This window comes from Falco naumanni, chromosome 13 (assembly GCF_017639655.2).
Source record: "Falco naumanni isolate bFalNau1 chromosome 13, bFalNau1.pat, whole genome shotgun sequence".
Lineage (NCBI taxonomy): Eukaryota > Metazoa > Chordata > Aves > Falconiformes > Falconidae > Falco > Falco naumanni.
In genome coordinates this window covers 28,468,961-28,495,982 of record NC_054066.1, presented here as the reverse complement: position 1 = coordinate 28,495,982, position 27,022 = coordinate 28,468,961, and the positions used below count along the sequence as shown (strand labels likewise).

Genomic DNA, 27,022 nt, shown 5'->3' with positions numbered 1-27,022 from the left:
ACTCAGAGCCCAGCACAGCTCCTGCTCACAGCACTGACCCAACAAACCTGGGCTTTGACCAAGATCTTCTTGTGTTCCAGCAACCAAACCCGTGTTCCAGCAACCAAACCCGTGTTCCAGCAACCAAACCCGTGTTCCAGCAACCAAACCCGTGTTCCAGCACGCCAGTGGCAGACGTGGTGGGGTAAGGGTGCCCCGCTGGCTGGGGACCTCCTTGTTCCCCAGGGAAGAACAACCACACACCTCCTTGCCGGCTGACTGCAAGCACTGCTGAAGTGATCTGCGCCAGATGGTGTCTAGATGCTCAATGTCTCCAGATGTTCACACTTCGCATGGAAGTTAACTTCTGCTCGTCGGCTCTGGAGCGAGGGGCACTGGAAGCACAGGAGGGTAATTAGTGCTCACGCATAAACACACACAGAGAAGCTGGGCCCTCGTGTCTCACTCCAGTGCACAAACCGACCTTCAGCAGAGCCCGAGCCAATTGTGCTGCTACTCCAGCACTGGGTTTTTATCACTGCCCTGGACTACCTAAATACACATAGCCGGGAAAAAAGCTGCTTTAATTTCCATAGCAACAATCAGTTTCTCCTAAAAGCAACAAACTCATGAAATACAGTCACTGCAGATTAAAACAACCCACAGAGGTAAGGAAGAAACAGAGGAAGCCATTTAACTTTTCCCTCTTCTCAAAACACTTTGTTTCTAGAAAATAGCGGCGGATGGGCTGGCAGGATGCTCGCAGCCACCCATGGGCACATGCCAGCTCCAGCCAAGCTTCTGCTCAACCCCCTTTTCCTCCTTCCTCTCGGGGGGCTGCAGAACACGCAGCCGGAGAGTCGCAGCCGTGCAGGACACCAGACCCATTTCAGGCTGCTCCCATGCTCTGCCCTCTGCCAAGCCCCCCTCAGCCGGAGCAGTTAAACTGTGAGAAGCGTTTTGGGAGAGCAGAGATCTTTTTGTGGGGAGAGCAAAGGTCTTTTTGTGCTGCATTAGTAGCTTCACCCCTGAAGGGACTCCCGGTTATAGCAAATAAAGCCTGCCGAGGAGTGCAAACACCTCACACCTTCACGTTTCAGGTTTTCTTACACGCCCCCCCCGCCCCGAGCAGCACCTGCAGAGCAAACCCAGCCCCTCACACATTTATTTCACCTCTCCTTTTCCTGCAACCACGGCCAGGCGCTCGGATCCCCCGCAGCAAGCGCTCCGCTCTGCACTGGGGCGCACACAATCCATTTCAGCCGGTTTCCCCAAGCCCCGCCACCAACAGGATCTTTCTTTCTACTGCCTCACCCCACCAGCGGGAACAGGAGGGAAATAAAAATTCCCCAACGCGATCCCCCAGGGACACTACTTGCCTACTTTGCGCTTCCAGCACAACCAAGCCAAACAGCAGGTGACAGCAACTCACCTGCTTCTGCCAGAGGTGGGCTGGGAAGGGATCCCGTCTCCCCGGGGGCAGCCAGGAGGCAAGCCGGGCCATGAGTAGCCCCCACCAGTAGCCTACCTGTGGCTTGTGCCAGGCAGCTATCACAGGTTCCCACACTACGCTTCAGAGGTCCCAGCGCGGCACGGGTGTCAGGGGCAGACCTGCCTCCCCTAGGAAGGGCACAGACCGAGTCCTGTGTTCACATGAGCAGCACATCACCGTCCCCAGTGTCCTATCTGCATCCACTGGTCACAGCAACAGCATTTAAGAAAATCCAGTTTAGTTCAAATACATTTGACATGCAACAGGCAGTTAAAAAAAAGCTTTATATTTTATTTCTTGTAAAAATCTTTTAACACATGCAGACTAAAACCAGTGTAAGAAAGTATCCACCATTGTTTAAACAAATAACTATACTTAAATATAAGTGTCTGCAATTGACTTGTATAAAAATAAGGTACATTTTGCCTTTTTACAGAAACTCACTCTCCAGTTCTCATATCAATAAACAATACACAACTCTAATACATACAATATAGCCTTATCGCTGTTTTCCAACCAATCCGATACTGCTAAGGTATTATGTGCAAAAATTGGTAACAGTTTCTTTCCCAAAAGAAAAGTCTTCTACATGTTTTAGAAAAAAATCAGATATTGGGTTTAAATTAATCAAATCCTATTCAGTTCCTTTCTTTGCAAATAAGAGTCCCTTTATTATATACAGACTGAACTAGAATCTGGTGCAGGAGCAAAGCCTCAGCGCCTGTGCCTGCTGTGTCCTGACCGGCTGCTGCCGTGGTGTTTGCCTTTGTGAGATCTCTCGAAGGAGCGGGATCTCTCGCGCCGGTCTCTGTGGTGTCCCCGCTCGTGCCTGTGCTTCTTGGCAGCATCAGAATGATCCCTGGATTTGCTCTGAGAACGTGAACGCGATTTTTTCCTCTTGTGACCATGTCTATTTGCACTCTTCAGGTCTTCCTTGCTATGCTTGGTCTTCAGGTGTGGCGAGCCATGATTGTGGTGTCGGCGAGGGCTGCCACTGTGGCTGCGGGACCTGCTTCTTGACCTTGAGCTGTATGTCCCAGACAGGCTCCGCCTATTGTTGTAGCTTACAGAAAAGCACTAAAAGTTAAAGCAAGCCTTCCACATGGAACAAAAAAAACCCCAATCAATGTTTAGGAATTTCCAAGTTACTGGAAGAAGGAAGAAGTCAGAGACTATTCCACAGGGAGAGCTGATGAATGAGTGACCCCCCCCTCCCCCCCCCCCCCCGAACATGCCTTTGAGTTGACTTCCTTTGAAAACAAAAAGCCCAAACCAAACCCAGAATGTAGTGCTTCTTGTAATTGTTTCATCTTCCCCTCAACACCAGATTGCAAACTGGTTATTGCCTTTTTTCCTTCAGTGATCAGCCCAAGCCCAAGTCTGCAACACTCAGGGAAACACTTCACTGAGATCCAAGCTGGCAGTCTCCAACTTGGATGTCAGCCTGAAGATTCTTTAAAAAGATATAGATAGATATATATATACGTAAAGCCAGCAGCTATCAGCACATCACCCTGCACAGCTCCCCCTCTTCCCCAGTCACAGAAGAGAGGCAGAGTACTGAAGAGCCAGAGCGAGCCCCATGTAACACTGACTGAAGATACGTCCTCGCACGCCTTCAGAAGAAAGCTGCGACAGTGTATCTGGCCCCTATGGCACGTCCCACCCCTTCCCAGCGGGCCGAGTCCCAAGAGACTGCGCCCATTTACAATGGATTCCCGGGGAACATCATCACACAGGCTAAGGCTACCTTACACTCCTTCCATCACAGACTCATCGTGTACACATGCTGTTAGGATAGTCTTAAGCTTCCATTTTACAGCAAAGCTTTTACAGCTTCAACCGTTAACGGCATGGTTACCAACAGAACTGCTTCATGTCAGGAACCGAGAGCCTACAGCCAGACCCAAGTCTCACGCTTTTCCTGGCCAGCAGTTAAAAGCCTGTACTAAGCACCTACAGGCTACTTGCAGCAACCCTACTTATTCAAAGTGAAAAGCCCTGCTGAAATATCCTGGAGAACTAAGTAGGATGAAAAAGAAAATCCCGCAAAAACCCCTGCCCCTGCCCCACAACCCCACCCCACCCAACGCAAAATCCACTACTTACTGCCGCCTAGGAGTATGTGATCGAGACCTTGACTTTGTTCTTGACCTAGATCGACTAGCACTTCTGCTGCTTCTACTTCTCTTGCTTTCTTTTCTCATGCTTTGGGGGAAAAAAAATAAATGAAAAAGTTACACACCTGAGGCACTTGTTACTTCCATGAACTAGCTCAGAAGTAGACTGTACTTCAGCTGAAGAAACCATCTTTACAGAAGTATCCTCTTCATCAGGAAGACTTTTACCTACCCATTGTAAGGGCTCTTTGAAGCTTGCTGCCTCTCTTCTGGCTCTTTTTTAATGGTTTTGGTATTCACAGAGACTGGAGTCTTCTCTTCAGTTTTTACTTCTCTTGGGGAAGCTAAGAATTGAATTTAAATTCAAAATTAGGTATTTTATCCACAGACTTTCTTAAACATATTTTATCCTTTACACACCTTTGCCAGTGTTTGCACAAAATACAAATATGAACTCAAAAGCTACTATTTCATTCCATCTTTCCATCTACAAGAGAACACAGCAATGAGATGCTCGTGGGGAGATACACAGTTTAAAGCCAGCTGCTGGCAGGGAGGGCAGAGAACACCACTATTTACCTTCAAGCCAAGCTGCTGGTTAGAGATTTTGTCCACTGGAGCCCAAGTAGTACAAAATAAAAGCTGCCCTTATGGCCCACAAAATATGTGACTTCAACTGTTACCCTGACAGTTAATTTCCAATACTATAGAGAATAATGACTGAACAGGAGAATTAGATTTCATTTTTATATTAATGGTACAAATACGAGTTAACAAAAAAACCTCACTTAGTTTAGAATTCAATCTGTCTCTACAGACAGCTGATGTAGCCCAGAGATTGATTCACCTTTTCAGGGAAGGGCTACTATGCAAGAACGATGCATTTGTATCTGGCCTGCCGACAGTAAGGCAGAGGTGCTGCATCAGGACTTACAGCGCAGCTTCCTCACTCAATAGCCATCAGAGTGTAGAGTCCAGATGGATTTACTGGCCAGTTCACGATATGCATCACAACTTATTCACGCTAATGCCAAGCCAGCACTGTGACTTTGCCTTCTCCATTTCCTGACTATAAGCTGTCTTCCTTCACGGCACTTTAACAGATGACATGTACATTAAAAAAAAAAAAAAAAGGCAGAGAAAGCGATTTTCAGAGATACCTGCTGCAAAAGGAACCATGAAGGCTACTATTGCTACATCACCCTTCCAGATTAAATCCTGAGACTCTCTCTTCACAACACAGTAACAAACTCCTGGGTCTGGACATTTTTGTAACACCATTATCTTACGGGTGTGTATTATTAATATCTCACTCTTCCACCTGTGGAGGTATGGAGTAAAGCATCCCTTCCCCCTCTAATCTGCCATTTCAACGTACTGGAACTGGTTTTAGAATTTGTTTTAAAAAAAGAAAGATTTCTCTTACTTCTTAGTCCTGTGAGAAAGCCTAAATTGTCTAGAAGCTCAAGGAGCACACTGCTTTTTCTTAACACCTTGGGACACAGATTTAGAAGACTCATCAAAAAGTATTATGCAAGTTTCTGTTCAGAAAAACTTACATGGTTTGGATGCAGGAGAAAAGCCACCCAATGCTGAAAGTGCTGGAGTTCCATCTGGATTTAAACCTTTTGCCTTCAGTTTAGCTTCCTGTAGTGCCATTTTCCTCTTTTCTACTTCTTTATCCAGGAATTCATAATTGGGCTGTTAAAGTAACAATGTGGTAAGAATCTGAACTAATGCAATTCATACTTCCATCTCATTTCTGAAAAATATTCAATTATCTTTTAATCATCTGTCCCATAATGTGACTAACTTCTGTAAGTTCTTCTCACACGCCCCTCAGAGGAGCCACAAAGCAGAGGCTTTCCAATTAGCAGATCTGTATGAGGTGTTCCCAAATATCTTAAGACCAGGGGTCCTCAAACTACGGCCCGCAGGCTGGATACAGTCCCCCAGGGTCCTCAATCCGGCCCCCGGTATTTACTGAACCCCCCCTGCCAGGGTGTGGTGGTGGTGGGGGAGGAAAATCAGGCAGCCACAGATGACTGCCTGCCACTTCATCTGCGCGCCGGCTCCCTGGTTAAAAAGTTTGAGGACCCCTAATCTTAGACAACCGAGACAGCTCAAGCTGCACTGGAAAATGAACAGGAAGAACGAACATCTCAAAGTTACCTTTTTTCTGGTATAAAGCTTAAGAGTTGTTAAGCATATCTCCTGGATCTCCTCTTCTGTGGTACCAAAGAGCAAGAACCAGTGAGGACGGGTAGGTAGTGGAATCTGAAAATAGAACAACCAAAAGCTTAATGACAGAGATTACAGACCAAGCATTTGTTTAAAATTTTTTCATTTTCTTGAAACCAAATTACTAGCAATAAAAGGCAATGCTAAAGACAGATGAATACCCACCTGCAGAGCCCTAGCAGCAAGATAAATGCAAGCACATGCTATAGTCTCTGGCTGAAAGCGAACAAACACATTTGTTCGAAGGCTGTCATTCATGTAATTCCTAAAAAAAAAAAAAAAAACAACAAGAAAAACCCAAACAATTATGAAAGGCTGGATCTCCAGTTTACGTATTTTTATTTAGAGGGTAGCAATACTGGAGACTCAATTGACTTTATTTTTTTTTCTGTTATTATATTGAACACTTGGTTTCTTTCAAATTATTGTATTTGATGTCTATATTGTTACTTCTGTAACAAAGTTTGCACCATTGCCATTGTTTTGAAACCCCAATGCAAGTAATCGTATGTAATGGCTACTTCCTTAGGTAGGTATGTTAAGTTATACTGTGAAGTGTCCACTGAGTTAAAAATCTAACAAGTACTTTTCATCTGTCCAGCTGTTCGCTTTAAACATAAACATTCTCATATTTAAAACCCAATATGCTTAAAACTCAAATGCAAGTATGAAAGCACGGTACATTTTTAACCTACCATTTTCCAGAGGCTAGATGCAACCTATAAAGTTCATAAAACATTGCATTTGAATCTTATGAGTGTCTCGAGCCATATTAACTTCATCCAGAGAAAGAAGCATCCAATTTGCTCACTGAGTGTTGGAAAAAGACCTGCAAGTTAGTAATGGGTCTCCCACTTCACTAAGCTACTGTTCTTCCACCACGGTGGCACTACCAAGCAACACATGCCAAGAGATACATAAAAACAGCAGAGACCTCCATCGATTTCTATGTTACTGTGCTACAGGAAAGAAATGAACAGCAGTCAGTAAGTATTGACTCTACAGAAAACCATGCCCAGTATGGCTTCTAAGTGAACATGCTGCATGCACTGTAATTTACTTTTTTTTTAAAAAAAAAAACCTCAAGTTTAGCCAAATGCTAAGTCAACTAAGTAAGTGTTGGCAGAAAATCTACCCCATGTGTCCTTTAAATACACTACAGTATACAGTAGCTAGGCAACAAATACATTTAGAAACATTTTTTAACAGTTACTTCTAAAAACAAATATACAAATCCTTTTGACACCCAGACAGAACTAGAAGATGCTGCCCGATGGATATGGACCACTTCAGTGAATCTCGGATGAGAGCTTGCACTGGGTTGGCTGGAGAGAAGGGCAGCCAAACAGGCCATCCCCAGGTCATGGGCTGAGGTGCAGAGGGCAGAGCTCTATGACTTACCATCATGGACTACCCTTTAATTAAAGAGTAGAAAAAAGAACAAAGTTAAATTGAGTTCTCCACTACTATGTTGGAATCAAGCCACGAAAATAGTAAGCAGAAACAAGCACTAAAGTATTTTAAAATCATGTATTTGTGTAATAACTTACATCTCATTGCTTTGCATATGGATCATCAGGCTTGTTATTTCTGCTACTATTTTCCTGGCTAGGAAGAGAATGGAAAATTACAACTTACCAGGCTGTCTGTACCAGGGTTTGATTACGTTCACATTCTAAGACTTGTAAATACATAACAATGATCTGAGGAATAAGAGGGGGAGGGGGAAGAAAAAGAAAACCACGACTCAGTTTTAACATATAAAGCAACAGTATAATCAAGCAGTATGCCAAAACAAATGCCTCCTTTTCCAGGCATACATACACTGTAAGCTCATGCATCATCCAGTCATATTCAGACAATTCTGTATTTTACTACTTTTCTATGCTTTTCAAAAAGTCACCTTTAACACGTCCCAAGGAAGCAATTTCTAACAAAGTTAATATGACTATTTGCCCAAGCACTCTGCCAAAAGCATTCATTATAACTACTAAGGAATAAAGAGAAGAAATAACCAGGTCATTTTAACACCTGCGTTTCTTGTTCAACAGCTCACAATGCTGCCATCAAGGCAGAATAGAATTTACAATTATATTATTTTTGACAACTCACCTTATGTGGATGCTTGACATGAACACAAAATCCCAACTCCTTCAGTACCCTCCTTTCTGCTTTGATTACTTGATTTTTGGTGTTTATGTAGTTCTGATCAAGTATCAGGGGGCTTGGAGTCCTATAGTTTGCAAGAAATAAAATCAAAACTGTTTTGCATATCCAAAAACAGTGGCATCTCTGTTTTCCCTTCCAACCAACTAATGGCAACAGAAACCGTTTTTCAACTCCTGCAAGCAAGTTTAAGCATTAATCTTGTGCTGTCCAAGTTTAGATAAACTAGTTTAGTTTCTGCTTTTGACCAACTACAGATTAGATGGCTAAGATAAAAAAAAAATTTTTTTTTGCTACTGTGTATGCAGACTATGCTGGCCCAGCTGCTGGAATGAAAATCACCTTTACAGCAAAGACCTCAAAGAAACCTTTACACTTCACAACAGACGTGGGGGTCGGAACATGAGACAACTGCCTTTGCTAGGTAGGCCTTCAAAGCAAAAGCAGGCTAGGTTTTCTGACTGATACAAAAGTAGCAAGCTTGTGCTTTATGAACTGCAGTTTCCCCATGCATTGGAAGACAAGATCATTCAGATCTTCAGAGAACAAGGCAGCCCTGCTACTGTGACATACAAAAAGCCTAGTAAAACAAAGACTTAAACCTCTGCAGTGGTGTCACATCTGCCTGTGATTCTGAATGCTTGACCCACTGATCAGTGGGTATCGTGCCACTTCTGCTATTTGCATCTGCAGAACAAGAACTCATTTCACAAAGAAGTATTCCCAAGTCTAGCACTATCAATTCCTAATTCCTTCCAAATCCAACACGTGAACTCTCCAGAGCATTTTTTAAATTTTAACTAAGATAACTTGCTGTATACTTTATGCACAAGCATCAAACTCCATTCATATTCTTTTCTGTCTGTGCTTAGACTTGACCTTTCAACATTCTATATCGTGCATTTTAAACTTCTACCTAAAGACAGATCACCTTTTTCCCTGTTTGCAGTATGCCTCAGAGACTCCAGATGCTTTCCAAAGCAGAATGCTTTTGCAACTAGTTACACTCCAATAAAACAGCTTGTTCACATCATACACCCAGTGTACCCCAAGCACTGGTGACCAATTTATCTTGTATTACCCTCAAAGAACAAAAGTAGCAATGCAAAGTGGATTCAGAATACAGGTTCCATTTTATCAGACAAAGAATTTCACTACTAACTTGTCCTTTTTGATTCCACGCAAGTTCCACAAGTGGATCACGCTTCTCCTCCCTGACAGAACACAGATGAAGAAAAAACGCACTCAAAACCCCTGGACTCAAGACCCCGGGGTCAATTACAAGGCCAGCTGAGGGGCTTCCTAACTTCAATAATGAATTTATGCGAAGACTTCTGCAGTCACATACAAGGATGATTACTACCTTGGTTAAAGGATACAACAAGTGACCCACTTCACTAATGCAAGCACCATATTGTATAACCATGCATTTGAAGTGTGAGCTCCCCCTGCTTTTCCCAACAGGCTGAGAAGCACTTCCCAGGAGGTCCGAGATGAACCACTGAAGCTTCCTGGTGCTGAAGGACCTACAATTTAAGTGCAAGTCTTACTACCTTGGTCTCCTAAAAAAATGCCATCTTTTCCACGTTACATAAATGTAACTTCTCTAATTAAGCATTAATGTTACTCATCAGGGCAAGTTTACAAAGTTTGTGATTTCAGCTGCTCTAAACATAACCAAGACAGAATGTGGGCTTCCGTTTGATTGGTTCTGGTGTCCCCCCAAAATTCACTGGAAAAGAAAAAATCTTTTTAAGTTTCTGTAAAGTAACTACTTGGGTAGAGAGGCTATGATTTTATCTGAACACTGCAGCACATAAAGGCTGTCTGAACACAGAGACTGGAAGAACCAAGCTGAAGTTCTTCAAATCCAAGAAATTGTCTCACATTCAATCCATTTCAACTAGCTATACTGGGTTTATATAACATTTCCTCCAATACTACTTTATACAATTTTATCTATAGATCACTGGCATTAAGAGGATCTGCAAGGCATCATCCAGAGTGAGTTTAGGTGTCCAGGCTCAGCTTATCTTGTTAGCAGAACACTGCATAGGAGACGAAAAATCTTGGGATGAAACAGTTAAGGCAACTATGACTTCCAGTCAAAAAGAAAAAATCAACAGCAGGACAACATGACTGCATGGGACCGCCCAACAACCTGCTGGAGAGTTACTATCATCCATGTCTTTGCATTCTCAAAGCTATGTAAGAAAGTCAGTATTATGAAAACACAATAGGGTAACTTGAAGTGCAACAGGGAAGACTGTGAGCCTTACTGCATTTCAAGCTTTCCACTGTCCTTCTACAGGGCCACAGGATCAGCACAAACAGTTCATACTTTGGTTGTACATGTTGAACAGCAAAGGGACAGGAAACTCAGAATTCAGACACCTGGAAGCATGCTTCACTCTGCGGTTCCATGTTACTCTGTTCACTTATGATAAAAGTTTGAGAGATCTACAGATCTAAGGAAGCCATGAAAACCATCAGATTATCCAGACCGTATTTCCAGAAATAAAGACAAATGCAGCCTTTTTTTCCACTTATGCAAAATAAAAATCTGTGGAAAACCTTACTGCACCTTATTACCAGCAGAAATCAAGTTCCCCACTGCATTAAGATTTACCAGTTTAGCACTTCTGCCACAAACTCCAAAGTGTTGGTATGCACAATTATTTAGATGTTGGAAGCTTCAGAGATTTCCCTCTGGAAAATTTCTTAGATTTCCTACTGAGGAAAGAAAAAAAGAGGAACTTTGTGCTACTGCCATTTGCTGCACTTAAGTTTTCAGTCCAAACATTTTAGTTCCAAGTAGCAAACAAGAGAAAAATAATTTATAAGCTTATATATAAAATATAAGCTTCAAGCCCTATATAGCCAACTAGTATTATAAATTCTTATTTTGAATCTGTTTTCACAGATCAGCACTAGAGCTCCAGGCAAGACTTTAGACTTAGGAACAGAATGCACACAGTGCCCGTTCAGGTAAGTCAATCAAACACAGAGTCACAAAACTTCATAGGGATTTTGAGATTGCGTAACAACCCAGAAGATTAACACACACTGTAATGTGTTTGTAACAATAAATAAATTACAAGTATCCTTTTTTTTTTTAAAATCCCCCTGACAAATGAAACCTACATTGATACAGCTACATCTTCATTTGATGTAATATTAAAATTTGATGCCTTTGTAATGTCTAATACTTTGGAGGAAAAGTGCCCTGCATGTAGTTTTGTTCATAATGCGAGAAGTACTTCTGACAAGTACAGTGTAAAAACAGCATCTCGTTTTAAAGACCAGATCTCTGTTACCCTAGTCAAAGTAAGAGAGAAGAAAGTAAGCTCTATATTTGTGTCCAACATCGTAAATACAAGCACCACAGATTTATAGAACAGTTTGAGGAACACTAAGTAGTATGTATTATTAATACAGGCCACTTCCAACACAACTGCATGAACCTGTTTGCTGCAACAGAAGAACAGCTGACTGAGCATCTCAAACCAACATTTGTGAGATAACACAATGACAGGAGTCACATTTGGTTCCAGTCCCGTAAGGACTTTCTGCAGCTTTCAGGCACATTTAAGATAAATAAAATCAACTTCAAACTACATTCTACATGTTAAACAATAGTTGCACTTCGCTCAGAACACAGTGGTTTCGGCACACAATTTTTTAAAAACCAGTATTTTCATAATACGAGCTTTTTTCTCCATGCACAAACATTTTTACATGCAGTACTACATGACATATGCTCGTGAAAGATCCAAACGAAAGTATGCTTGTCCAAAACACTTTTTTAGATTTTTCTTACTTCTCAGTATTAGAAATACCACCTAGCAGTTAACTCAGTTGACTACAGGTCTTACAAAAAGAAAATTCCAGTGCAATTCCCAGATCTGCAAACACGTACATATAAGGGACTGCTTACATAATGATTTGTATAAAAAGCTTTACAATTCAAGACTTCCGTATCCTTGTGAAGGCATATTTTACTATGAATTCAAACTGCAATTATACAGAGCCAGAAAGTGGAACCAAGAACCCAAAACTGTTCAAGAAAGCAAGCAAGTCTACTCAAACTACTCAAACTTCATGTGCAGGTTAAGAGCTTCAGTTAACAGAAATACTAGACTAGAGGCAAAAAGAAATTATAGCAGCCCGACTGCTTGTTTCAGTGCTGGGTTGTGTGTGAGAAACTAACTAGAGCCTAAGTGTTAGCATCAGATAAAAAAACGAAACAAAAAACCAAAAGAAGATTAAGCTAGTATTCTAAAAACCTGGACAGCAAAGAAAAAAGCTTATAACAAGATACAGGAGTTCTTCCAAATGGTTCACCAGCGGCCAACCTGTTAGTCCCCCGATTCCAGTGACCTATTCTCAGAGCACTGGCTTCTCCTTGGGGATTTTCGATACTTCACTCACTGTTGCCATGACGACAGCTTCATCTTTATGTACCACTCCACATCACCCAGGCTTTGGTAAATGTAGCTGGTCGCTGTATAGTCGGTTGCAAGGGAAAAAAGAGTTGAAGTTAATAACGTGTACAGATTATGTAACTGTAATCTTGTAAAAAGTACAGAAAAACGTTTACATCCTGCTTGCTAAAAAAAAAAAAAAAAAAAGGCAAGTCTGAATCTCAGACTTCAGCATTTTTAAGATTACTTTCATGCAGATTCACTCAGAACCTCAGAGCAACAATACCCATTTCTCCAGAAAATAATGGGTAGGAGTGCACGATTTCTCTCGACATGATGCATTTTAGACACCATGTAACATGCACAAGTGACATTCTGATTTGGAACAGGCTAGCTGGAAAGATTTAAGTTCACAGGTTAAGTTCAGTTTCTCTGATCCTTCGCACAGCACAAAGAAACAACTAATTCATATTCTCATTGCAAAGAAAAGCACTGCATACGATTAATTAACCTTCACTTCCTGGACGAAGGCCAAAACATTCTGAACCACTGAACCAGCTTCAATAATTCCCATAACCAGACTCCCTTATCACAACTGCGGTAAGAAACAATACCACCGAGTAACATCCAGCATAACTTCACAAAATTCTCTCGGGGCCACCGGGGATATCAACTTTTTAAAAAGCAAACAGACAAACCAACCAGCAAAGCTAAGTTCCAAAGTATAACACCAAATCATTCTTCTTTTATCTAAAACTAACTAGGAAAAACATGAGCACAAATCATTAAAAGTGGAAGTTTTAGATGCAACAGAAGCAAACGGCTCGTTTCCCTAAGGGATTTCCACTCCTCATAAAAGGTTACACGACACTAAATTTTAAATTCCCGCTGTAACCTGGTGATAGAGGAATGAAAGTGTCAATTTGAGAATCTAGCTAAACCCAAAATCCTTTCTGTAAACTATGGATTACCTTACACTTTAAGCAACTGGCCACTATAAGTAAAGCTACTTCATCATAGCTGACGTCTCCAATCTCACAGACCAACACTGCTGCATGACAGATTTAAACGCATTTTGCATCTAATAGCAATTTATAAAATTCTTTCCCTTCAACCATTCCTTGTTCCAATATGTCAAGTTAATTTGCTTTACACAGGAAAACATACATCGCTTTACACACAAAAAGCAGTATTAGGCACTCACAACTGAAAACAGCTCTACAATTCAGCAGTTACCCAGATCTGCACACAGATCAGGTAAGCTTACACTCCAACTTCACTGACACAAGCACACAGTACCGTGAAAGACACAAGTCTCACTTTCTGCAATTAAAGATGCCTTCAGCTTCCAAGACTCAATTATACATTCCTTGTTGAAGCGGTGTCATTAAAGCGGCAAACACTGTAGGCCAAACCACGCTCTCTCAGACACTTTCAAAAACGGGTTTTTCTAAAAGGTAACACTATCGTCACTGGGTAAAGTTCAGCTGCCATCTTTTATTAACCAATACTTTATTGGCACCATAACCACATCTGGACAGCTACGTATTAAGAAAAGCAAAGCATTACGACTACTGAACATGGTTAAAAGTTTGGAGAATATACAGCAACCCACTAATTGGCTAGTCACACCTAAGACAACCTTTCAAGAACAAGACACCAAAGATCAGTTAGCAACAGACCTAAAACTACAACCATGGACCTCAAACTAGAACCAATACTTGTGAGTATGTAAGTAATGACGAGTCTACCAAGTGTAAAAAAAGAGTTATTGGTAGAAGAAGTCAGCATTGAACTGCACTGCCTACACAGCAGCCAACGAGCACTCCCTTCTCAATTTTAGGTCGTTGAACTTAGCCTGGAAAAATACTGTGAATTGAAAACTGTAGTGTACATTAGTGACAAGAGATGCTTGTGTTCACAACAAAGCTAATCTTACCTTTTTGCTCTTAACTGACGTAAATGATGAAACACGTTGATCACGTCCCTTATACGACGAGGCGCCTCTTCAATTTTGGATGCGAGATTGATACAGGCCATAGCAACAATCTGAAAGGAAGACCCGTTTCTATAAGCAGATGGGTTTTAATCTCATAAAGACCAAAATTACACAAGAAAAGGGCAAAAAAATCCGTGGCCTAAACGCTCCAAGAGAGCGTCCCGTTTGGCGTGTGGCTAGCCAAATTCACCGGTCCCCAGAACAGCGCCCGCTCCGCTCCTCCAACTCCCCCGCCCGTCTCCCCCCTCCGGCTTCCCCGCCGGGCCGTGCCGCGCTCACCTCGAAGCTGTGCTTGACGAAAGACTTCGAATAGAAGAACCGATGAAACAGCACCTGCCCCGTCGCCATCGCCACCTATGAACGCAAAGCGGGGAGGAGGAGGAGGAAGGAGCGGGAGTCAGTCACCGGGCCCGGCCGCCGGCGCCGCCATTTTGTGTCAGGCACCAGCTGGCGCCGCCACCCCCCCGCGCGGCCGCCTCGCCCGCCCTTCCCGCCGCGCCACAATGGCGGCGCCCGCCCTCCCCGCCGCCCTCCCCGCCGCCCCGGGACGCGCACCCACCTGCGGCAGGCGGAGGAGGATGCCGGCCGCCTGGATGAGCTCGCAGCCCAGGATGCGCAGGTCGGTCTCGCACTGCAGGTCTAGGCCGTCCTGCATGGAGGGGGTAGGCGAGAGGCGCTCCTCCGGGATGAGCGAGTGGTCGATGGTGAGCGACACCTCCGAGTAGAGCCGGTCGCCGATAAGGATGCCCGGAGCGGCGGGAGCCGGCGGGGGAGCAACACTAGCGGTGGCGGCGGCGGGGGGAGCCGGGTGTGTGGCGGCGGATGCCATGATGGCGAAGCCCGTCCGCACCCGGAGCCGGCCACGCACAGACTAACGCGGCTGGCGCTGTGACGCAGCACACAACGGCGCCCGCGCACGGCACGCCGGGAAAAAAAAGTCCGCCCGCCCCACCCGGTGCCTACGGTGGCGGTGGCACTGGCACCTCCCGGCGCTGCCACCCCGACGGGGCTCGCCGGGAGATAGCGGGGCGGCGCGGCTGTCCCCGCGGGCCGCCACGGGTCAGACGTGCCTCGCCTGAGGCGAGGATCCCCTTTGGCGAGCGGGGAAGGAAATGAGGGCACGCGTGGGCCCGCCCGTGGGGAGGGGGCGGCTCCACCGCAGCTGCCCCCTGGCTTCCGGGCGGCGGCTGGGGTTACTGGTGGGGTTTTTGTACATCCGCTCCAAAAGGTACTAAACTGAATAGTAACTGCACTGTGTGCTGCACAGCAGCAAGGGGAAGGAGAACTGTGTGGACTGTATCGGTGAAGCAGCTCGTGCCCTGGAGGCGAGCAGGAGCTGCTGTAGGCCTTTGGTGCTTGCGCTGCATCCCATGCGGGAGAAAAACCCCATAAAATGAGTAATAAAATAAACCGGGATGGCTGTAGTACAATACTGACAGAAGGTGGGCTGTTACCAGACTAGAAGCATACCTCCAGCAAAATAGTTAACCTTCCACTTAATTTTATTAAGGGATATTAATAAAAAAACCTCTAAAACAGGTACCGTAGGTAGCTGTATGGTAGCTCCACTGATCTCGGATGACAGGCGTGCCACATACAGTATTTCCAATAAAAATGTACCTCGGAGCTGCTAATAGTCCTCTTTCATTGGCCCAGGATACTGATACTGTCGGAAGTGTTTCCACTGCAATGTTACCTGCTGCCTAAAAATAATTATGACAAGACATGGACCGTTTGGTTACCACCCTGCAAACTGCACAAATACGGCACCAGGATTTCATAGTGCTCAACTTCACCATTTATTACGTGGAAGAAAATCTATCAGTGTGTTGCCCTGGCCGGGGCAGCACAGCTGCCCTCCCCCTCTGGCACCGGCTGTTCCTCTTCCCGAGGGGGTGGCTGCAAAAGGTCCCTGAGCGGGCCGGGACACTCGGGAAGGACGACACGGGGGTGCCCGCACCGTCCCCACGCTGAGCACGGCGAGGCGGCCCCACACGCTGGACCTCCGGCCATCGCCTCAGCACGGGCGACACGCGCCTCTGCCTCCGGACACGGCGGCGGCCCCACCACAGCCTCAGCAGTCCCCATCGCGACCCGCCCGCCTGTCGCAACTACCCCAGGACGCGGCGAGCGGGAAACTCCCGGCGCCTGCAGCGCCACTTCTCGGCAGGGCCGCACCACGCCCCCCTGGCCGTATCCCTCCGCGCCGTGACTGCACGCGAACTCAACGGGAAATCCCGCCCCGACCGGCAGCTGCCGAAGCTGATTGGCTCGCTCGGCCTGAGCGGCAGGCCCCCTTCGGGGCGTCTGTCCGACATGTTGTGTGGGGGCGCGGGGTGCCGTCCCCTCAGCCGCCGTCCCTGCCGGGCCCCTGTCTGGGGAAGGAAGTAAGGCTGGGCCGGTCGGCGCAGGCCTGGTTGGGAGCAGGGAGGAGCTCCCCGCAGGGGTGCCTCTGAGCTCTTCTCCTCAGCGTGAGCACAGCTGTTTTCGCTCAGGCTCTCCCAGCCTAGAAGGGCCCAGCGGCCTGCACGTTCGCCTCATAACCCCTCTCCGCTGAGGCAGCATGCCTGACAGCACTGGCATCATCCATCATCCAGCAGCAACTCCCAAACAGCTACTGGACTGCAAATCAAGAAAAAAAAGACCATGACTATGCTGCAGCAGGGGATATCTCAAAAGAGGCATGCCTGGGGCCCACAGGATCTGCTAGAGAGGACAGCTCACTATTATGTAGCCACGATAATTTCATGCATGCGCATAGGACACCTGTCACTCAGATGGGCCCATCAGTGCAGTTCTGACCTTGTGGGACAGGCAGGGAGGGTAGGGTTGCAGCTCTGCAGAGGGCAGAGGGAAGATTTATTATTTCTTTTTCCATTGGTCGTTGAGGATGAGCAAACCTGAGCAGAGCACAGGGCTCACAGGACGTGAGGTTGCCTAAGTCCCATGGAACCAGGCCAAGTTGCAGTATAATAATTAATTGGGCAAAGGGTCAGAGTAAGTTCACTGCATCCAGGGTTTGTTGTGCTAAGAGAGCCTAAGATAAAAGCATTTGTAGAGAGATGCAGATCCATGATTGTTAATCGGGGACAAGGAAAATTGGTGCAGAAGTCTAATCTGCCAGGCTTTCACAGGAATGGCATTGCTGAAGGAGGCTGAGGTACACATGGCCTGGTCTGCTCTTCCTCAGAAGCGGTGCGTATAGCACCTTATTTTGTGTCACAGTCACAACGATTAGTCAAACTTTCCTAGTTTTACAAGGAAGTCTTTCAGAAAGATCACCACAGTACACGATGTTTGCTTTTGAGCCATCCCTTTCCATTTATAGTTTGGGGTTTAAGAGCCAGTCTGTAGCTATCATTGATGTAGAATGCTTTTTATAGAAATAGAGGATTTAATTGGGAGGTGCTGTACTTGTAGGTTCATGACTCAGCAGTGGTTCTAGTTAGTTGGACAGGTTAGCGTGCTGGTCCTTTCACAAGCTTCCTCCCTTTAGCCATGTACTGTCCTGTCACTGGGGTTTTAAAAACAATTTTACATAGATTTAAAAAATCCCACCACCAACCTGGAATGTCACTGGCCCTTTAGAAACCTGCCACAGTCTTATGTGTTGCATTAACAGAGCCAAGAAAAGTCCAGTGAACACACAATGCTAGTGCTAAGCATCTCTGCAATGGCAAAAGCAATTTACAGCCCCTTGAACGTACTGAAGATTAAATAAATAGTAATAAAAAGGGGAGCTGGAAAAAAATTGCCATGTTTGGTTCAGTTCTCTAACCCTTAAATTATTCTGGAGGTGAAAATACCAGGTTCCTTGGTGTTTACAGAAGGCAAACAGCTTTTTCTGTTTTCATAGCAGTTAGCAATGCGTACTAAATGGACTGGAAAGAAGGAAAACTGAGTAATTTGAGCAGCAAGTGTCACTCATTGCAGTGGAATTTGCCCACTTTTTTTTTTCCCCATGCACACACCCATAGTGTATCAGTTTTAATTCGCTCCGGTTTTCCAGGTTACACATGGATGTTTTAAAAACCTGAAGAGAAGTGTATTTGATTTTCCTTAGGTCGCTCAAACTTCTTAACAATTCTTGATGGTTTTAGTATCTATATTTTTTAATTCAATGAAGTTGAGCAATGCGTTGTCCCCTCAACTGTTACGCAACTGGAGGTCTTGGCTACGCCAGCATGTTTTCTGTAGCGTGATTAAAAATAGAGGGCAAACAGCCTGCAGTGGCTGGTACTTGATGTCTCCAAACTGGTAAACATGGAGTTACATTAATATTTTATTTTGCAACACAATCCAGGAGGTAGCGTCCATGTGACTGGCCCCCTTGCTGCAGAAGTGCACCCAGATGCGCACAGTAGACAAACCTGTTAACAAAGTAGGATAGCAAGTTCCTGCTTTGTTGCCAGGACACAGTATACTGCTGGAAAACAATGGCAATCAATAACTGCTGGTTGAGTCATGAATGAGTGCATTAATGAGCCTAATTCTCTTGTGCTCTTTGGCCTGGAACTGTACAGTTCATGGAAGCTCTTTCTTTAAATCAATTGTACACAGATAGCAACTGACGGTAAAATAAGTGTGTTTGGTGTCATATGTTCACACATAAAAGCCCACAATCACATACAGCATTTGAAACATTGATGTCCAAGTAGATTTGGCATTGATGCCTTGTTGCCTCCAGCCTTTCATGATCATTCCTCCTCACCTTCCTCAGCAGCCTGCAGCTGCCAATACTCCCACACCGAGCAGTGAGCAGCGAGCAGCACAGAGCTGGCAGGGGGCACCGCCAGAGCACGGGCCTTTGGCGGGGAACGGTTCGCCAGCTTCACCCAAGCAAACAAATGCAATTTGGGACCGGGATGTAGCAGCATATCATGTCTTCTGAATCTGTGCTGTCTGCCCTACATCCATACCTTTACACATTTCTGCATCTGATAATGCTGTTTCGTTCTTCCAGGCTTCCCATTGCAGTTCCAGACTTCAAAGCTAAGCGATAAACTGCATTGGCCAGAGAATGGCTGAGCTGAAAAGAAGGTAGCACCAGCTTCCGAGTAAGCCTCGTGGGAAGGGAGTTTTAGGAGATCCTAAAACCTCTTCCTAGTAGGTAATTAGACCACCCACCTCAGTGCCTAAAATCCCCTGAGGATTTTACAGGTTTGTCAGCATATGTTTCACAAGAGGTAATACAAGAACAGGTTCTTGGCAAAGAACTGCAAGTTGCAACATGCAATTGCCTTAACAGAATAGATTGGATTTGCTTGGAGAAATAAGAATCTGTGATGACAGGAAAATCTAACTTCCAGAAACGATGGTAGATGCCAGTATGTAAGAAAACAATATGATGGGAAGTTAGGTAGCAAAATATTTTGACATGAGCTGATGGTACCTGACAGTTTCTGCTATCATATCAAGCAGACCAGACTAAAAGACTGGAGACTATGATTAGATCAATTTACTCATTGTATTCAACTAAATTTTTTACTTTGAAGGTTTTAGAAAGTTGATTATCACTTTTAATTAAATCATTTAGGAGATTGACTGCAATTCTTCATGCTGAATCTGAGAAATTAACCAAGAATCTAGAATTGCCTGTCTTGGTGATAAAATATGTGTTACCAGCTCTAATAGGACTTCCGATGGAAACTACACTTCCAGTATAGGTTGAATACTGGGTTTGCATTGATATAAAAGATTTTAGCACCAAAAGACTTGGCAGTGACATTTACTCAGGCTGGAGAAACAGGTGTTTTACTCTGTCAAATTATAACTTGTAGAGAAATTAGTTAGGTACTTCTATAAAAGATTTATAGAGACTCCAATTCTGGACTCTAAATTAACAGCTCAGAGGAACAATGAAGCTAATTTGAAATTGTTCCCAGAGGGTGATTTCTTTACATTCTTACTCACTGGTTGCAGAAGAGAAAAGAGGAATTCAGTAGCGTTGAGTTACATCCTGCAGTTTTTACCATAAATAACTTTGTGTGAAACCAGAAGTGTAATTATGAATACAGCCGTTTATATGTGTGTTTCTCCATTTCACGTTAACCAATTCTTTACCTTCTACTCCCTAAATCGCTCTCTGCCGGTTTCAGAGGCATTCCTCATTTCTTGCTTATTCCAGTGAAGCTACAGCTTGTGACTGGCTTAAAGTCTTCATCAAGAAAAGGTTAAAAAGTTCCCGTGTGAAAACAAACTTTTTTTTTTTTTTTTTTGAGGATACTGTCATCTAGAATGTAAAATATGCTGCTGAACTGGAATATGTGTGTTCAAATCTCATGCTCAGGATACAATATTTGTTGCCTTTTGCTTTCTCAGTAAAGCTACATTTCTCTAAAAGCATTTTATAGATTTTTCAGAAGACTTTAGTGCAGGCTCTGCAGCATTTGGATGCTAATCGAAGCCTGCATATCTCTCTCATTTTTTGGGTTTATGGATTCAGGGCTTCAGGTTTCCTATCACAATACACACTAATTGCTTAGCCTTCCATCAAAGAAGTATAAGGCATTTGGAAAATGAGTAAATATGGAATGCTCACCGTGTATTAAAAGCTGTAAGCTTTTCCTATGGACTGATGTTCACCAGCTCACCTATTTGCAAACAGCAGTTTGATGCATTTGCAAACTGAACGTCATGGTTCAAGTCAATTTAGTTCAAACCTGTTTTCCAGCACATTTAAAACTCACACCTGGTTTTCTCATTAAGAGACGTTGGTATTCAAGCAAAAGCATGTGGAATTTGATTTATCAGACCTTACCATGGTCAGACAGTGATACAGCAGCAAAAGTCGTATTCAGATGCAGATCAGGGAGAGCTAATTTTATCTGCATACAAGTTATGTGCCTCAAGTAAACTGGTTTGAGAAATAGAAAATTATAAATGTGTCCAACTACAACTGACACTTGAGGTTAACACACTGGCCTTTGAATTGCAGTAGGCAACTGCTGAGAAAGGGCAGGGCGGCCTGCAACTGCACCATCACCACAAGGCCAGGCCGGTTCTTCCCTCGCTAGGGCAAGATCACAATTCCCAGATTAATCCCAACCTGTTCCATAGCACCTTGAGGTGGAAAAGGTTACGTGTGTTTGCTCCAACAACTCTCACACTGGGGGTGCCAAACCCTGTCAGAGGAATGGGGACAGCAGGTGACTGGGCAGTGATGCCTTAAACCATGGGAACTTTATGCCTTAACACAAGCCTGCCTGTCTCTCTAAATGTCCCAATGGCCAAAATGTGAAGATAATGACCTTTAAGGCTACAGCCCTGTGCTTCAGCACCTTGTGAGGCTGGGTGCAAGCAGCTCAGCAGGCTTAGCTCTTCTACATGTCGTGTTTGTCTGTGGCATGGATCACGTGGTCACAAGCAGCTGAAGTTATGTGTGAAATGCAGGCAGGCAGATCTGAGAGAGTGTAATGATTGCTTTGCACTAGTGTCAATAACTACCCAAAATGTGCGACAGTGATGTGATGGTGTCTCTGCTGCCAAGTAGTTCTGAGAAGCAGGCGCTTTCTGCTGTACCTCAGGTTTAACTCCGCGCTATTAGGTAATACGTGGAGGGGTATTACATGAAAAACAGGCTATTTCATGTCCCTGAGGTGTGCTGCAGCTCGAGGCAGAGCTGACACTGCAGGAGCAGGCAGGGGACTCTGCTCTCCCCATCCCTCAGGGCAGCCTGTCCCTGGAAGGTCAGTGACACATCCAGCCTGCTTTGGCAGTTGGGGGGTTGGGGAGTGCACAACTAGGCTTGATGTTATCCCCACCAGCTGGTCACCACGAACTTTAAAGAAGTGATATGCTCTGTATGCATGCCTGTACAAGCACCTGCCTCAGATCCATCCCAGGGAAGTTACCGAGGGTCCGATAGTCTCTGGAGGTAAAAAAAAAAATGGGCAAATAGCAAATGGGGGAGTATGACACTGAGCATGGGACAGACTCCCCAGACTCACTGCACAGGCCCTTGCTTTAACAAGAGGCTCTTGCACCCTGCATCACCATGATGGTGAAAGACCTGAACGGGGAATGTGCCTGAGTTTGTCCTTTGCGTGCAGTCTTCCAGTGCTGACCTTCCCTGTATGCAGATGTGGTTCTTGCAAACATATCACAGCTGAACAGGCTGGTAGCTGTAGGCATGTGAACAAGGAAGTACAGGGTCAAGGTGTTGACCTGGAATAACTCACAGCAGAGCCGCTAGCACAGAGCATGAACAGAAGCAAGCAGTGATGGGCCAGAAAAGAACAGCCTGTGTCCTGAAAGGCACACATTGGAGACAGATTTAGCTCTGGTTCACACAGGAGGATATTTGTCACTACAGGGAGAGGCCTGAATTATTTTTAGAGGTTGCATCATGAGTCTGCAGGTTTAAAGGACAGAAAAAGAAAGATGATGCTAGCTTGGTGAGGGCTTACCCCTCTCTCCTGAAGCAGAGCAATGCACATGCAGCCCTGGGAAGCCAAGGAGCATGTGCAGGCACGGACAAGCCACCAAGTGCTGCTGCAAGTGTAGTGTCTGGTTTTGTTGTTACTAGCTGCGACACTTGCAGTCTGCAGACCCAAGCATCACACATGTTATCCTCATCCTGGGCCATGCAAGCACCAGTCTAGTACTTGCTAGCAGACTGAGCCCAAGCAAGTATTTCCTAGTTAAATCTGTTTAAGATTGAACAGCTTTACCCAGGAACTGCCCAACAGAGGCATGCTGTATAGGCTCAGAGCACTGGCAGCCTTGCCTTGTTTCCTGCCCATTCAGACTCTGCATTAGCAGCCCTGGTCCAGCTGCAGCGAGATGCTTTGGTCTGACAGCCACCTTGAGCTGCAGCGGGAGGCAGAGGTGACTCCCAGCCCTGCTGCAGCACGGCCATCAGCCCAGCTGGGCTCCTCAGGCACGGCAAGGCTGTGGCGCGTGTTTGCAAGCCTGAGAGAGGCTCTGTGCTATGGCAGCGAGTGCACCGAAGTCACAGGACCACATCCTGCTGAAGGGGGACAGGGCTGGGGGGGGTGACCATGTCCTGAAACTTTATCTGATAGACTGCAGGAGCAGCTGCACGGTCTAGAAACCATTGAGCTGCAATCAGCCAGCAGTTTCACCAGGTGTTTCCCCTACAGACAAAGAGATAGTCAGTACAGAAATGCTTCATCTCATATAAATATCACGCAAATCTTTCACTGCTTCACCATTTGCATTTACTGAACTGTGGATCAGCTCAAAATGAGTGTAAAGCCAGTTTAGCAATAGCAGCGGTATCCGCCTGCAGGAGTTACCAGAAAGGGCTCTTGGGCTGCTCAGAGCTTCTCTGAAAGGGGAGCGAGGGTTACCCGAGGGGCTGCACACCCTCTCCTGCTCTGCAGCTTGAGTTTTTTGCAAGAACTTCCACTGCTCTTTAGCCTGAGGAGGAGCCCTTTGTGTATATAAGTATAAAAAGCTGCTTTTAATATTGAACAAGTTATTACCACTAGCATCCAAGTATTAAAGTAGTAGTTGGTGCATAGGGGAGGGCAGAGAGCAGAGACGTGGTAGTTCTGGGGGTGAGTTAAACATACCAGCCAGCCTTCTTTCACTGTAGGAATTGCTATAATGGCCTGTGAACTGTTCAAGCATCTCTTCACATTTTTCCAAGCTTTCTCCGCTTTAAAGCATTTTCAAGTGTCTTGCTAACCACAAGAGGTCTTTTATTCTATTTTTTCCTCCCCAGACAATGATTCAAAGCAGAAAGATCAGGTCCATCAGGTCCTTGCCTCGTCATGTCTGCTCTTCTGTCAGGGACATTATTTCTGCTACAGCATCTAAGTGAAATCTCTACTGGGCTCTGAGTCAGTGGCAGATCTCCCACGGATTGCAGTAAAGCGTGAAATTCTGTCCTTATGGGCATAGTGAGGCAACTTAGAAAAATAGCACAGCCTCTTGGAGTTTATAGATCACATTGCCAAAAGTAACTCACTGGATAAGTGAAAACTTTGTATATATATTCTTAGAATAAGTGGAAACTTACTTGAAAAACACCTTCAGTGCTCCTGCGAGAAAGAGATGATGCTGAATATGCTGCTGGTCATAGCTTGTGGTCTGAGCTATGTGAAAGCTCATATTGTAGCTCACAATCCATGAATGTAAAAGAGCTTTTAATAAGATATTTTTCTAGTGATTATTGGACAAGCTTCGCTTGTGAGGTTAACTATAAGCAGAAATTTAATTCCTTTAGCTGTTTAGCAGTGGTGAATTTGATGTGCCTTTGGTTGTATAAGACAGCTGTATCTGTGGCATTTGTAAGTGGTTGTTTGCCATCTAGTGGGTTGATGCAATTTTGCAGAAAAGCATTAAGAGTTATTTTTGTGTCATCCCCAGTCAGGCATGGCAGGACAGGGAGAGAAAGGATGCTAAGATACCAAGAGTCTCACTAGCAAAGGAGGAAATTAAATTGATAATATACGGGCAAGCTTTTCGTTACTGATATAACCAACAGCAATATTAAATACACACAGATACTGCCACTGCTAGACCACAAGTCATTTGCAAATAAAAAATAAACCGGTAATTTGAAATCATTAATTATAGCTGTCATCAATAAGCTGTCTGTCCCTGTAGCGCCGAGAGAAAACTGGCATATAAATGTAGGTAGGATGGACACTGCCAGGGTATACTGGCATATAAGTATAGGCTGGGATGCCATTATCCCAGAATATTTTCAATACCAGTTAATTAGAAACAAGGGAAGACTTGAACATTCATGTTAGCAGGTCATTTATGAGTGTAAGCGGGCATACCTTGTTCAATGATTGACAGAAATTGGGATTTCTACCATTATAAGCAAAGTTCCCCATACTGTACAGTACTATATATTAGAGTAAGGCTTTTGTTTAACTTTCCTTTTAACCAACATAATTGAATAATTCTGTCACTTATTTTTGGAATCGAGCACAGTCTGAACTAGGAGATTTTAAAGATGCTCTAAGCCTTAGCTAGTTTCTGGAAGGACTGACAATATAATTTGCTAGTGTTTTCCCCTATATGAATCAAAACCAGTTTTTGGCAAGGATATGTAATAATACTACTTAGGGATCAAGTACAAGTGAGTAAATTCCTTCATCCCTCCTCTGTCTTTTTTTTGTTGTTTGTTTTAAATATAGGCATGTTCTGACTGCAAGTGTTGCTGTGCAAGAGAGCTTGGAGGTGCCTCTGTACCAGCCTGGAATTCTGACGTGCTCCAAGGGGACTGCAGCCCAGCGCCAGTCCCTGAAGCACCCGTGCTGAGTGTGGGGAGAGGGTGGCTTAGGCACCCTGAGCCGGGGCCAGCAGGCACCCCCAGCAAGGAACTGTGGCGGCCGGTATGCAGTACCCTGCAGCATGCCAGCAAAAGGCATACAGGCAAGCCCCGGGCCCCATTCCTCTTTGCAACTTACTCACAGCTGCTATCCAACACCCTCCCAGCCCTGAGCCCTCTGACAGCCCTGTGTGTCCCTTCTGCCCCCACAGTGCACAGGGCTCGCTCTCCAGCAGTCACCACCCAAAGCAGGTTGGGTGCACCCCTGGGATGCAGCGCTAGAGAAGACAGGCTGTGCTTTCACCTTTGGTCCTCTTGGAGGGAGCTGCACCACAGGCAGTACTCCAGGAGCCTGCTGTCATGGTAGAGGGAGTTCAGCCCACTGGACTGCCTGGAGTGGGTCTGAAGTACCTTCTCAGCAGGTGTGCCGAGAACATCAGTTCTCAGCACCTGCTCCCCATTATGAGCATTACATGCTTGCTAATGTGGACACAGGCAGAGATATCACTGGGCCAGAAAGGCTAGAGAAGGGTGGGGGACTGGGAGGACCCTGTGCTTGCTCTTAAGTGCTTCTTGTAAGTTTGCCAGTGACCACCTCAGCTTGATATTGAGCGCTGCATCAGGAAAAGCTAGTTTCCCCCTTCCTTCCCTGAGGGATTCACCTCTCCACTTGCACCAAACTGGGCACAAGCAGAGAGGTTTGGTCTGGGCCATACCTGTTTGTTATAACGAAGGTAAGGCAGAAAAGCCGCAGCCTGGATCTCTGTCCCTGCATAGGTGGCCCACTGATGGCATCCTTCTGCATTCAGAGGGATAAACACACTGCCTTGAAATATCAAGCTATTTTCTTATGCAGCCCTGTCTGCAGGCAGGTTTTTTTCCTTCTGTGCTAAACAGCTTGCACAACAGATATCCTATTTCATTGCCAATCTGTGCAAAGCCCTTTCTTAAACTTTAGGTGAAAGAAATACTTTATAGGAAGTTACTGAAGGGTTTATTACAGGGCCTTTTGCCCAGCAGGAGGCAGCACTTCACTACAAAACCAACCAAAACTTGGAAACATTTGTGTTTGACCTTAGGTAAAACTAGATTTCAAAGTGAACTAAATAAATAAAATCAAAATTACATCCATCATCTTATGGCTGTCTCCAGCAACTTTGATAGAGGTTCGTACAGAAGTTACAAGTGGATCCTGCAGTACAAATCCTCCACCTAAGCAGGGGAGGGTGGCAGAACCTTCTGAGCCAGCTTATATGGAGAGGGTGGGAAGTTAGAGATCTTTAAAAGGGAGATTCCATATTTATCCTGCATTAATTGCAAACAGGAACGTACCAATAATGGATCATG

General features: G+C 44.9%; 1 protein-coding gene across 1 annotated transcript; it reads right to left on the bottom strand.

Moving 5' to 3' along the window:
- Positions 1-1,741: 1,741 nt before the first annotated feature.
- CCNL1 (cyclin L1) lies at positions 1,742-15,326 on the bottom strand. Its single transcript, XM_040612770.1, has 11 exons — positions 14,981-15,326; positions 14,701-14,775; positions 14,362-14,471; positions 7,945-8,065; positions 7,471-7,535; positions 5,998-6,097; positions 5,764-5,868; positions 5,151-5,292; positions 3,824-3,935; positions 3,581-3,679; positions 1,742-2,534 (listed from the first exon to the last, which is right to left on the bottom strand). The coding sequence occupies exons 1-11, from the start codon at positions 15,248-15,250 to the stop codon at positions 2,186-2,188; spliced, it is 1,548 nt and encodes a 515-aa protein (XP_040468704.1). The 5' UTR covers positions 15,251-15,326; the 3' UTR covers positions 1,742-2,185.
- Positions 15,327-27,022: the final 11,696 nt, after the last annotated feature.

Bases quoted from the DNA above. Each gene is read 5' to 3' on its own strand.
- CCNL1 (XM_040612770.1), bottom strand. From the start codon at position 15,250: ATGGCATCCGCCGCCACACACCCGGCTCCCCCCGCCGCCGCCACCGCT. The intron at 14,776-14,980 runs GTGGGTGCGCGT...TTGCGTTCATAG, and splicing joins TCCTCCTCCGCCTGCCGCAG to GTGGCGATGGCGACGGGGCA. The intron at 5,293-5,763 runs GTAACTTTGAGA...TTACTTTAACAG, and splicing joins AGCTTTATACCAGAAAAAAG to CCCAATTATGAATTCCTGGA.